The following is a 13,255-nucleotide window of genomic DNA, read 5'->3' as shown; positions in this document are numbered from 1 at the left end:
CGTATTTAAAAGTTTGTCCAGAAAATTTGTCCTTCAAATAATATCAATCATTTTAAATGACCATCATCTTGGCAAAATGTCTAAAACCTGGGACGCCGCGAAGAAGCCCCATGTTTGAGAGCTTTATGCACTGCAAAACAGTTGTTGACTTTAAGGATGTAAGATTTTAATAATCTTTTTTTCTTCTTCACGATTTAAGTTGAAAATGATGTTATCGTGGCAAAAATAAGTAAGGCACGAAATTAAAGATATTGTTAATTAATAGAAATTGGTCGAAGGGCATGACGATAATAAAAAAATGTTTTGATCCCGAAATGTTCTGTTCATTTCTAAAGTTGTCATGATATCCAATTTTGGAAAATTTTGTACACCATTTAAAACTTTTGGCTAAAAGAGTTTCACTTTATAATATATCGATAAATCTAGATGACCCTCGACTTGTCAAAAAGTCTGAAAGCCGAGACTTCTAATAGGCCTAAGGTCGCAGGGACAATCGTATTTTAACTGTTTGGGATGCACGAATAAGATAGTGATTAGATTCCATGGCATAATGATAACCTGCAAGTCTGCAAGTAGAATGCTCAGCAATGGAAAGTTCTTTGCTGCAAACCGGTGGTCTTTCCAGATAGCTGTGAGCCATTATTGTAACTATATTTATCACGCCATAGAAACCAGAATAAACACCTGCTCCTGTAAAATATAACCTGAACTATGCTTATCCTATGCAAAAAGTTGTGATTATTATTAAGTGCAAACGTAAAAAATACAAGAGAAAACAACCCCCCCTCCCCCAAACAAAAAAATAAAAAAAATAAAATAAAAGCAATATACAAAAAAGGCAACAACAACAACAAACACAAAAAGAAACAAACAAAAAAACACAACATAAATCAAAATAAAACAAAACAAAAACAATGGCCGAAAAAAGCACAAAACAAGTAAAAGAGCGTAATATAAACGACAATAAAACAAGAACAACAAACTGAGCAGATAAGAGTAAAGATTAATAACCCTTACTAAAAGGATTTGAAATACAAAAAGATACACACAAATAATTAAGAACAACATATCCCATTAACTTACATTTCAATATGTCTGTCCTTTGTAATATGTTCACGTAGGGCTGCATTTCCAGGATTTCCATTTATTTAAGACAAGCTACGTTAAAAGCATTTAGACAGCACGATACCTGACACTTATGCAAACATCTGAAGACGATGGGAAAATGAATAAAGAATGTTCTACATGTAGGTATAAAACTTTTTTTCTGCTTAATAATTTGGCTTGAAGACGACTTACGCAGGTTGAAGATCATCTTAAGTAAATGAAGTATGAATGACAGTCCCAGAACCATAGCTATGGATTTAATCGACGTGACCTTAGATTTAATCGTAAAATTGTAATATTCTGTAAAATAAAAACAATCTTGAATTTCATGATCCTAGCTTTATTGTTGCTTACAAAACACAATTCTAATCTTTAAAAATAGATATAACACATTCTTAGTTACAATAACTGAAAAGTTGATTTAACAGAATGATTAACCAAACATTTTTGTTTTGTAGTATTATTTTTTTGTTTGTTTGATGACATTTTTATTACGTCATGGGAGACAACGTTCTTAATTCTAATAATAATGTATTTAAATTGACAGGAAGCGGTTCACAAAGACACACTTATCTACAAAGATAGTACAAACAGAATCTCAAATATTTTACAGGTACCGACATATTCTTGTATGTATATTGAGCTTACTCAAGATAAATGCAGACATCCTTTGTATTGTTAAAATTATTTATAATTAATTGGAAATATTTTGGTTTATAAAAGCGGCCTTCCAAGTTACATTAACAAAATTAGAATAATGGGATATTAGTGCTAAAGTGATCGTAGAACAAATTAACCAGTTATCAGATACCGTAATCCGAACATTGCTTCTTACCATAATTAGGAATAATCACAAGCAATCTATTGACCGACCTTAGGTCATATATCATGTCTGTAAATCGAAGTTGATAACAAAGGGTGGCGACTTCAGCAACTATTTAAACATCTAAGGCTAAATTGATTCAATGCTTTAAGATTTTTTAAAAGCCTTTGACAATGTGAATCTGGAAGAACTCTCAATAAACATTAAAATGCATTGAATTTCAGGACAAGCGCTGACTTGAATTAATTGATTTCTTTCAAAGAGTAGATGGGACGAGGTCAAATGAAATACCTGTAAAGATAAGGGGTACCTCAGGGAAGAGTTTTAGAACCATTACTTTTTCTGACGACACTGATAAACATTTAACCCCTGATACAAAGCTAAGATTATTTAAAGATGCTAGTTTCTGATATAGATGGATAAACATTGAAAACAATTACAAAAGTTCGCAGAAAGACCTTGATATTGTCCGACATTGGGAAAAGAAATGGAAAATGGAATTCCATCAAGATAATTGCAAGGTTTTAAGTAAGAATACAAATAAAACTAAACCATTACAAACTAATTGCATATTCGTCACAAAATCCTACGATAAGTCATAATATGAATCGTTGGAAGTTGGAAGTTGATGCGATAACAGGTGACACTGTTAAATATAGAGAGGAATAATGATAAAAAGACGAAATGGGATGAAAAAAGATGGTCACGAGTAGATATTATATTTATTCAAGACATTGCAAAAATGAAAGGGTTGCAATCTAATAATATATTTATCGTAAATGTTGTAATGTACTCGGCGAACCATACTCTTGTGACTTGTTACTTGCTCTTTGCATACCGGACGTTGATAATGTAAGCAGTAAGACAACACTGTCATATCGTAACAAGACACCTTTCTCATTTTGACGGGAGAAAGTTTACTTTAAATATAAATGAAATAAGATGACCCCCCCCCCCCCCCACCCCAACTAACACAACTTTTCACAATATCTTTAGCTCGAGTTTTCAAAAGACGTTACATGTTTCAAAAGTTGTAACAAGCAGGGGAATCAGCTTCATTTATCGATATCTGAGACAAAAGTTTTTCAGCTAAAATGGAAAAAAAAAGTGTGGTTTGTCATTGTGACGGGATCGGCGTGATCTTTAACTGGTTTCTTCTTCACGTGACGTATTTATGTGAAAAGGCGGGGAGATAGACAGGCCCTTTGGGAAAAGTAAACAGATGTCGCGTATCCTGACAAAACACATTTATTTCACTTTGGTCCAAATGTCAGTCGGTAAAAAATCTTAAACCATTGGGTTGGTACTTTTAAAAAGACGAGAATTTGAGGTTCGAGAGATTTTGACAGGTTGAAAGTCAATAGTATTGCTCTGTATTTGAAGACAACGTTTTCTGTCCAAATTGATTTCTTTTAAATTCTTTGTCGGAGTATGGAAAAAAATGGCTGCTGTGCCACATCCCAGTAACCTATGAAACGAAATGTCATTACACAAGAGGTGACAACATGTGGTGTAAGTGAACAATCTTCTTTTATCTCTGCCCTGTGATCACAGTCGCAGTTCGAAGAATGCAATATATTGTCAGTTAATCAGTTAACTGAAGTACTCAGAAAAAAAAAACCTCGTATTTAAAAATTTGTATAGTAAAATCGTCCAGCAACTATCGATCGATTTAAATGACTACCATCTCGGCAAAAACTCGTAAACACGAGACTTCGCGAAACGCAGGTTTGAGAGGTTTTTTTTTTTGCCAAGACGAGGGTCGTTTAAATCAATCGATATTTGAAGGACAAGTTTTCTGGCCAAATTTTTAAATACGATATTTTACAGAGTACGGTAGTTTATTCGTTAAGAAAACAGAATAGGATGAGGAGTCATTTCACATTGGGAACGCATTGAAAATATGCAAATTGTTAATGAGAGGAACTAAAACAGGTAAATGTTGTAGGCAAATAGTATAGGATGGGTTCAATGGAGAGATGACGTCCTGAAACAAAATGAATCTAGTGCGAAATGATAATGACTTTGTTTAATTGTAACGCAGGGAAAATGTTACTCTCGATTTTCAAAGATAACAAATTCCAACTCCAAACAAAAGCATTGATTTCGACTAGTAAGTGGGTCATTCTTTAAAGGACAGTCAAAGTACAATGTTTGACTAAATACTTGATCAAATTGTAAGGAATGAGATAAGTCTTTGTTTTGAATTCGAAACAAATGGATTCAAGGCAATGTCAACACGAACTGAGAAACTGGCAATTCAACATTCCTGTGAACGCGGGACTAGCAATAAAAAAAAAAAATAGATGAACCATCCACACTCTTGCAACTGAGAGGAAATAAATCCGCCACTCAGTCAAACGATGAAAAAAGGACAAAAGAATCGTTAAAATATCAAGCAGTTTTAATTTGATTTACTTAACTTGAGTTACTCATACATGGGAGATGTTATAAAAGATTAACTAGCCAAATCCTATCTAAATCTCTATCTGCAATATAGCTGTCACAACCCATATGTCTTTTACCTAGACGCGTGTTATAATACCAGGGACATCACAGTAAGAAAAAAAACAAAACAAAACAAACCCCCCCCCCCCCAAAAAAAAAACAACAACAAACAAACATAAAACAAACAAAAACCCAACCCCCCCCCCCAAAAAAAAAATATACAAAATGCACCCCCCAAAGATCAACCGACCAAACAAACACCCCCCCCCCCCCTCTCAAAGACCACCATCTCCCAAAACAAACAACCCTTCAAAGCCATCTGCCCTCCCCCTCCCCCCACAACACAAAATAAAACAAAACAACAAAACAAAACCAAACAAAGCCAAAGCAAAAAATATCACACAAACACACACACACACACACACACACACACACACACACACACACACACGAAAACAAACAAAACAAATCAAACAAACGAAAAAAACACAAAAAAATACCAAAAACATAAAACAAAACAAAACAAAAAAAACAAACAAACAAAAAAAAAAACAGGAAAAAAATAACCCCCCCCCCCCAAAAAAAAAAAACAACAAAAAAACAAACAAACAAACCCAAAACCCCCCCAAAAACGAACAAAAAACATACCAAAAAATACAAATAAGGTGAGACATGACGCCCGTAGAGAGCTTATTCAATTTTTTATTTTCTACTGAGAGATAACGCTGTTACCTGACGGGCATTTCTTCAGTTATTTGAAAAAACCTAAATAAAAAGCTTTTTCCAAGGACTCGGCTTTAGACCACTCAAAGCGGGACTCACACCAGGGATCTATCGTGAAGCTGAAGTGCCATACCTCAAAGGCCTCAAAATACGTACAATCAAAAGGAACATAAACTTGCCAAACATTTGTATGGTTAATAGAATGCAGGGGTCCTCAAAGCTATATGGTGGAGCACTTGCTTCTCACGCAAAGGAGCAGGTTTTGATCCCTGGCAGTAAAGGGTAGCTGAGCCTGTTAGATCTAGCGAAAGTACTTTGTGGTAAATAAGCATCATATCCAAACACTGGTATTTAGCTAATTAATGCAGTCGTTTAATTTGATTAAGGGGGGGGGGGGGGGGGGGGGGTCTTTGCTTCGTTCCCAAAAGGTATCGAGTTCGAATACCCGCTACGCTGTGTGGCCCCGAGTATGTCTCCTAGTCCTAGCTGAGTTTACGGCGTTGCACTGCGGCTGACGCCCGGATTATTATAGTCTTCCCTTGAAATAGACTGTAAAGACAAATTTCCCCTATGGGATGAATAAAATGAATTTCATTTCTTATTTTAAAATGTTTAAATTATAATTAACGATAAAGAAACCGGAATAAAGTTCTTGGCCTTCTGGCTTTGAAAAACAGTGTACTACATTTTCAAATACAAATAGAATTCAGTGAGAACTGCGCAAAAATGAATTATGAAGTCAGCTGCAATGATCTAATATGTGTGTAAGAAATAGTTCGTGTAAACGGATTTAGTATTCCGTTCTGTTTGATTTTTCGGAAGGGGGGGGGGGGGGGGGGGGGGGCGGAGGTTAATATATGTGCTTCTTATGAGGGTACTAGAATTTGCTCTTTTTGTGTAAATAGCTATAGTGACCTAGAATCGTGATTCGATTTGACCAAGTATAGGCGTTTGTTTAAGGACCCAGTCAGACATACCAATAGGACGACGAGATTGAATTCATTAGTTCATGCTTGAGTAAACACACAGCAGATTGACGTCCTTGTTCAGCCGTGACCGCAATGACCACCGGCTGTAACCACTCAAGCTTTCAGCTGTCTCTTTCCGGTGGTCAGTCAGACAGTGAGAAAAAAACATAATAGGCATAATCCAGCTATAGCCTTCTTCGTTTTATTGTTATTAATATTTGTTGTCATCCAGGCTAACGGAAGTGTTATGACCATTATAATACGCTGTTTTCCAAGATTACAAATAAATGATTTATTCAAGGCAAAAGAAAAAACAAACAAAAACAAACTTGACATTTAAACTTAAGCGAAAAGAGATAAGTAAAATATTCCCACCATCTCTGCACGAGATATTGATTTAATTATTAGACCCTTGTTTCTATGGTACAATAGGTATGGATGAGAGATATTTTCATTCTGATATCCTACGATAAATTAATATATTTTATATAATGTTGAACCTCGTGACTGAATGAAAAAAATGGGAAAGAAAAAGAAAACAATTGTCGACCGTGTATAATTTGTTTACATAAAATGAATGTTGGTCGGCGATCCGGAGACAAGATGTTATTATTACCGGAGATGCTTCACAAGATGACGAATATTTTTCGACACGCACCAGTGACCACATTACCCTTCATGTTTATCATTCCTGCTTGCTTATTTATTATGTATGCCGAGAACACCGTGTAATTATAGATTGTTTTCCGGCCAATATTGGAAATAACGCAAAATATATCAGAAAGAACTACATAAATAAATAAGGAGCGGAGTTGGTCGTGGTGACATGAGGGAAAACCCGCGTGTTGTCTGAGTAAAAGTCCTTTGATTTATCGTTGTATTTTATAATGTTCGTCCATGATGACGCATCTAAGCAAACCAAATCCGGAATTCTTAAAACTAGAAAAAGCATGACCTAATATTTTTTTCCACAAACCCCCCCCCAAACGGAACAGGAGATAATATTGATTTTTTTTCTTCATTAAGATGATGACGAGCCTAATTTGCATACAGGTACAAGGTGTTAAAACTAATTCTTAACATTTAAAACTTAAACAGAAAATATGGTCAGAAGATGCTGCAAAGAAATTTTGTATTGTCTGAGATCATTTAACTTATTTTCAATTTTCCAAACAATAAACAGTGCTGTTACTAAGTGTGACTAACTATTACTCTTTGATTTATCAGTTTCAAGGAAGGTCAATTAAACAAGTGCATCATGTTTTATGAGTGATGAGTCACACATTGAATATCTTGCTAATCCACAAGTCAGAATCTACGTCATAAGCCAAGGCAGTATAAATATGTTAATCCCTCAATTTACCGGAAGTGAGAAACATTCCCAGAAACAAAGGTGGCGTGGCGAGGAAATCATACGGATTTACTACTGATCCCAAGTTCTTATCGATTGTTATTTAATCCAGGTTAGAATCTGGATTTACGCCAACGCAAGCCGAAACACGTGGGTGCATGTCGATGTGAAATTTTGGCTGAATTAGATCCTGGTCCTGATTTATTTTCATGAGAAAAAACACCCGGTAAAAAATCCCGAGACTCATCCATTACAAATGTAAAGGAAACGAATTATAAGAAGAAGTAATGACTGTCTTTTGTTTAAATGGCTGAAATTCCATCGCAAGTTAACACGCCATTTCTTAATAGGGCTCTCAACCACAGCTCGGTTTTGGGCATTAAAATACCAGACGAAGATACATTGCGTGCTGTCCAATACAGAATGCGCTTTGAGATTGTGGTCGTCTTCAGATGAGAATGTCGGTATCAAAATCAAATTGAACAAAATATATATAGCTGTTCATGTTATTCCACGGTCTGTTTTAAGTGGAAATCCACAAAACAAACAAAATGCTAGCACAAAGACCAAGAGCATGAGAAAGAAAGAGAGAGAGAGAGAGAGAGAGAGAGAGAGAGAGAGACAGAGAGAGAGAGAGAGAGAGAGAAAGAGAGAGAGAGAGATAGAGAGAGAGAAAGAGATAGAGAGTGACAGAGAGAGAGAAAGAGTGAGAGAAAGAGAGAGAGAGAGAGAGAGAGAGAGAGAGAGAGAGAGAGAGAGAGGGGGGGGGGGAGAAAACAAAAGCATAAAGCATTTAAATAATAATTTCTATTTCCTAAGCAGAGAACGGTAGTACATACTGTGACCTTCCCTGTTCCGATACAAATTTCACCCAAGGAATAAAAAGGTAAGTAAAATAATTGACATCAACTACGTTTGTCACAGAGGTCATGTTTGTTTACAAACCTTATAATAAAAAATGTTGAGAATCTGACCAGACTGGAAGAACAGAAGATTACTTAATTTCTCGCTAACGAACAAAATTTGGATGGTTGTCAAAATGTCGTTGAACAAACCACTCATTAACCTCGACTCCACAGTCTCATGCTATATATGGGGATTGTTATGTAAACATTGGCTGTCACTGTCACATGGCAGGTGGGAGTTAGGTGGAAGAGATAGATTTAGGATTTAGATTTGTTAACAATATTTTTTCCATCAGGGTCATGTCTCTCCCTTGTCCTATTTTAACTTTAATCCGATTCGCCTGTCGGTTCCCCGTGAATTCAAAGCATGCAAGAATAAGTATTTACTTAATTTGTTTTTCTGACAAATCAAACGTAATGCGTAGTTGTTTCGCGTGCCTATGTAAATAACGATTTCTCATGAAAAATGTTAGGAATTCGTAATCTTAAAGTTTTTAGACGTAAATAATAATTTTTAAAAATCTGGGATAGGCTTTTACGAGAAAACACCAATATCCTAACGTCTACCAGGATTAGAACATTAGTCTTCAAACTACGAAGTTCATTTTAAGACTTATCATAAGTCAATCTATTTGTCAATGATGACCCCATTGTTGAATTCTCCACGCCAAAATGGATGCAAAAATAAATATTGAGTAAATTCATTTGCAACCAAGTTCAGCCCCTTGATTAGTGACCTAACGATAACTACAAAGACCTATCTACACGGGGCTGGAGTCTCAGTGTTGTCACTTTTTTATCAATTAAAAAAAAATAATTCTGTGCTTTTGTAAGTTGTTCACTCGTATAGACCATCTTGGTCTAAACAATAGTGTTCACATGTACTCATAATGGTGGTGACTGTGTTGGAAACAACTCAAGGGACAGAGACTCTGACAAACGCATTCCCCTAATAATCATACTATTTCATTCGCATCCTCCTAAGCATGTGGGAGGATATTAATCCGTAATCCTCTTACACTTCATAACTTTCTCTTTCACTATTTCTAATTCTAACCAACTTTCTTTCTCTCTTAATCCTCGCCATGTCCTCTCTCTATCATATCTGATATGTATCCCTCTCTTATCCCCCCCTTACTAAAGGTATAAAATCGAACACTTTCAGGGGGTGCTTATATTTTCTCTGCCCTCTATCTGGGTTTTTAAGTAATGTATATATGTTTTAATTTCTTATTCATTTCTTGCTGTTGGCTGAAGAAGGGGTTTGAGCCCGAAACGTTCCGTGTTTGGTATCTTGTTCATTTTGAAACTGTTATATTCATTTTTTAAATTACTTTCACAGTCCAAAGTTTCTAGTAGATTAGTTTCACACTTTGACCTTGGAGGTTTCAAATAATCCAATTGAAAATATTGACTGGGGTTTTGATTACTATAGTTACCAAATGAATGTTCAAAGTTCTCTCATTCGATACTACAAAAAACTCATTCGTCTGGATATTGGATATGACAATGTTGTCGTCCATTGTGATGGACCTCCAACGTCGCCCGAGCTATCCTAGGAAATGACGACATGCCATTCAAAAGGAGTCTCTGCATTTATGCCTGAAGTGCTAATAATTTGACTCTCTTGACCTGTTGTTGATAAAAAGCTGGGATGAATTAACTAATGATTACTTCCCATAACTAAATGCACACATCTTTTGCCTTCATAATGGTTTTTTTTTTTTGCAAGAAACAACATTTTGAATGGGGTGGGGGGGGGGGGGGGGGGGGAAACAGTTTGCGAATCAATTGCTCTAGCGTTTTTATACGAAATACAAAAAAAAAACCCAACCCCCCCCCCCAAAAAAAAAAACAAAAACAAAAGAAAAGCTGCTGGTTTTGATATCCAATTTATTTTTGTTGCCGATGAGAAATAAAAGAACTTGGCCACGGCAACAGGTTATTTGATTAATGGTACCTTCTAGTTGAAAACAGAGATTTAACATTCCGTGCGTTGAAAAATTAACAGGCCTGATGTTGTCTCTTCTGTGTGCTTTAGACTTTAGACAATTTATTGCAGGTTTTGGCGGGAAGGGTATGTAATGTTTGTCTTGCTAAATGTCCCATTGTAATAAACCTTTACACACAGGACATTAATGTGATTTTTATGGGCCAGGAGAAACACCATGGCTTCTAGGGATGATCTACAAATGATGACCCCTGATCCTCATTTTCATCCTTGTTTTTTAAAAAATCCGGTTCTGAGAGAGTGGGAGAGAAAGGAATGGGCGTTAAGAGGGAGGCATAATAGAGAGACAAACACACACACACACACACACACACACACACAGAGAGAGAGAGAGAGAGAGAGAGAGAGAGAGAGAGAGTAAATGGATATATTATGTTTGTCAGCGTTTGTGTGTGTTGTGGGGAAGAGAGAAAGTGAGGGAAAGAGAAAGAAAGAAAGAAAGAAAGAGAGAGAGAGAGAGAGAGAGAGAGAGAGAGAGAGAGAGAGAGAGAGAGAGAAAGAGAGAGAGAAGAGAGATGCACTTGTATTTGCGAATTATATAGATCTATCTGTTAGCTTAAACATTTTAAATTAAGTTAAATTTGAAAGGTTTGTTGTTAGATTTGTTCTCTCCAGCTCTCGCCCCCACTTTACTCAGCAATGAATGGGTAGGTAAAGGGCGGACTACTTTGCAAAAATTCTAAAGGTAAGCAATTATTGTCATTGTCCATTTTGAACCCCCCCCCCCCCTCCCACAATATAAATATTCCGAGATAGACTCCATTCCCATGAGCTATAGGGTTCTAATACGTACATTACTTATTACTGTAATAATATAGTATCAGAAAATGTTGTCACGAATCATCACCTCTTAAACCGCTTTGGTCTCCATGGAAACACTGGCTGAATTTGGATGTTGGAATGTAAGGATCTAAAGGAACAAACCAACGTTACTATAGAATAAAATAAAGATCACAGACGAAACAAGATTATAAACTTTACGAGTTTTAGTGCAAACCTTTCTGAAGTTTCATGTTGTAAAACCGTATAGGCCTGTTTCTTTGCAAAGTGTACAGGAGAGACAAAAAACTTTTGTTCTTGTACCGCTTATTGTTTCGGACAATTATAAAAAAACAGACCATAACGAAGTCGGGCGCAGGTTATGAGATATGAGACATTTCATCATGTATAGGAGTAGTTTGGAAAAGTCAGTTTAGACCAAATGGGTTTACAGTCTTTTAAATTTAAACGCCAGATCTTGCTCACTTGACATAACTATCTTTCCCTCCCTTCTTCCCACTCTCTCCCGCTCTCTCTCTCTCTTCTCTCTCTCTCTCTCTCTCTCTCTCTCTCTCTCTCTCTCTCTCTCTCTTTCTTTCTCTGTGGGTGTAAGTCTGGGTGTTTCCATCAACACACAAAGCAATCCACCAGAACTTTTCGGACATGAGCTCTACGGGAGGTTTTGTACTAAACCAATATAAAAAATCGGTGTGAATATACCCATACGCCTCTCAGATATAATATTACTACTTGTCAGAGACATTTCATATGTTGTACTTCCGGTTTAAAGTCTAATGCGATTGGACTAGATAGGAAATTGTCCTGGACATAAAATCCCGATGTGTCTAATTATTATTGGATTTTAATTGGTAAGCTTTCGTGATTATGGCAATTTACACTCGATTGGATACGTAGTCGGGGAAGTGAATAGTTTTGTGGTCGTGATTGATGATGGTTTTTTGTTAGTTGAAGGTCATTGGAAATATCTTGTGGTTGATGATAATGATAACTGTGATTACGATGACGATTATCTGATTATAATGATAATGATCACGATGATGATGTGAATGATGATGATGATGATGATGATGATGATGATGATGATGATGATGATGATGATAATGATTGTAATGATGATGATGATGATGAGGAGGAGGAGGGGGATGATGATGATGATGATCATGAAGATGATGATGATGATGATGATGATGATGATGATGATGATGATGATGATAATGATGAAGATGAGCTGTTGCCAACACTGTTAATAAAAATGAAGCGGAAACCAACAAGCAATGAAGACAAGTTATTGACTACTCACAATATGTGGGGGAAAGTGATGTTTATCCAATTTCTTCTGATAACGTTTTTGTAGAAGTTGGGCATCAAGAGCACCTCTGATGTGTAAGGCGTTTCCATCAATGTTGAACTTGTGTTCTCCCGGTCCCCCCTGACTATTGCCTCTGGTAAGTCCGGCCTTGAAGTTTAAGGCGTCGCCATCGAAGGCATGTCCTGGCTGTTGCCCTTCGTATCGCAGCTCACTCATCTGACTCTTTGATCTCCTATTGGTTGGTCAAAAGAAAATATTGTCAAGGATTTGTGAATATTCACAAAGCTTTATTTAGCAAATTTGATGCATTTAACCAGCTCATACATTACTTTTCTTTTTTCTTCAGATTTGATTAAGAATAGAGCAGTGAAATAATGACGTCACACCTTCCTATTTTTTGGTTCAAAACTCCTCCAGAGTGAAAAGTGAACATTGGTTTCATCTGGAATCATAACGTGGCATAACTATTTTAGTAGCAGAATGTATAGACATATTCCTGGGAGAACGAGGCGTAAAAGAGCGAGGATGGATGACTTTTATAGATGACCAGCATTTATCTAGACTAGATATAAAATGCCATCACTCTGAAATCAGAAGATTAGTTGCACAAGGTATGTATCCAGTCCTCATGAGAACTGATTTCATACTTCCAATAAGACTGGAACCAGTATTTTGACATCACACGTTTGTTCCCCATTTAAACAGTCTTACAAGTTACGCAAACCCATAACATTTTTAATGTGACCCATATTTTCGATCTAATATTCTGTCGAGAGAAGGATGATTCCAGAAAGTAGACGGTCTAAGCTTAAAATTGAAATGAAGTGAGA

The 13,255-nt window shown here is 36.3% G+C and overlaps 1 protein-coding gene across 1 annotated transcript in view; it reads right to left on the bottom strand.

The window, feature by feature from the left end:
- LOC144962871 (hillarin-like) overlaps positions 1-13,255 on the bottom strand; it is a 56,824-nt gene that overhangs the window by 24,174 nt on the left and 19,395 nt on the right. The window contains exon 4 of the mRNA XM_078896230.1: positions 12,417-12,657. Coding sequence (XP_078752356.1) covers positions 12,417-12,657 — 241 coding nt within the window. The remainder of the gene's footprint in view (positions 1-12,416; positions 12,658-13,255) is intronic.

The sequence above is a fragment of the Berghia stephanieae genome, chromosome 1 (assembly GCF_034508935.2).
Source record: "Berghia stephanieae isolate SIO BIC M18660-M18661 chromosome 1, UCSD_Bste_1.3, whole genome shotgun sequence".
NCBI classification, from domain to species: domain Eukaryota; kingdom Metazoa; phylum Mollusca; class Gastropoda; order Nudibranchia; family Aeolidiidae; genus Berghia; species Berghia stephanieae.
Note: the sequence above shows the minus strand (reverse complement) of the source record. Positions and strands in the feature narration are given on the sequence as shown.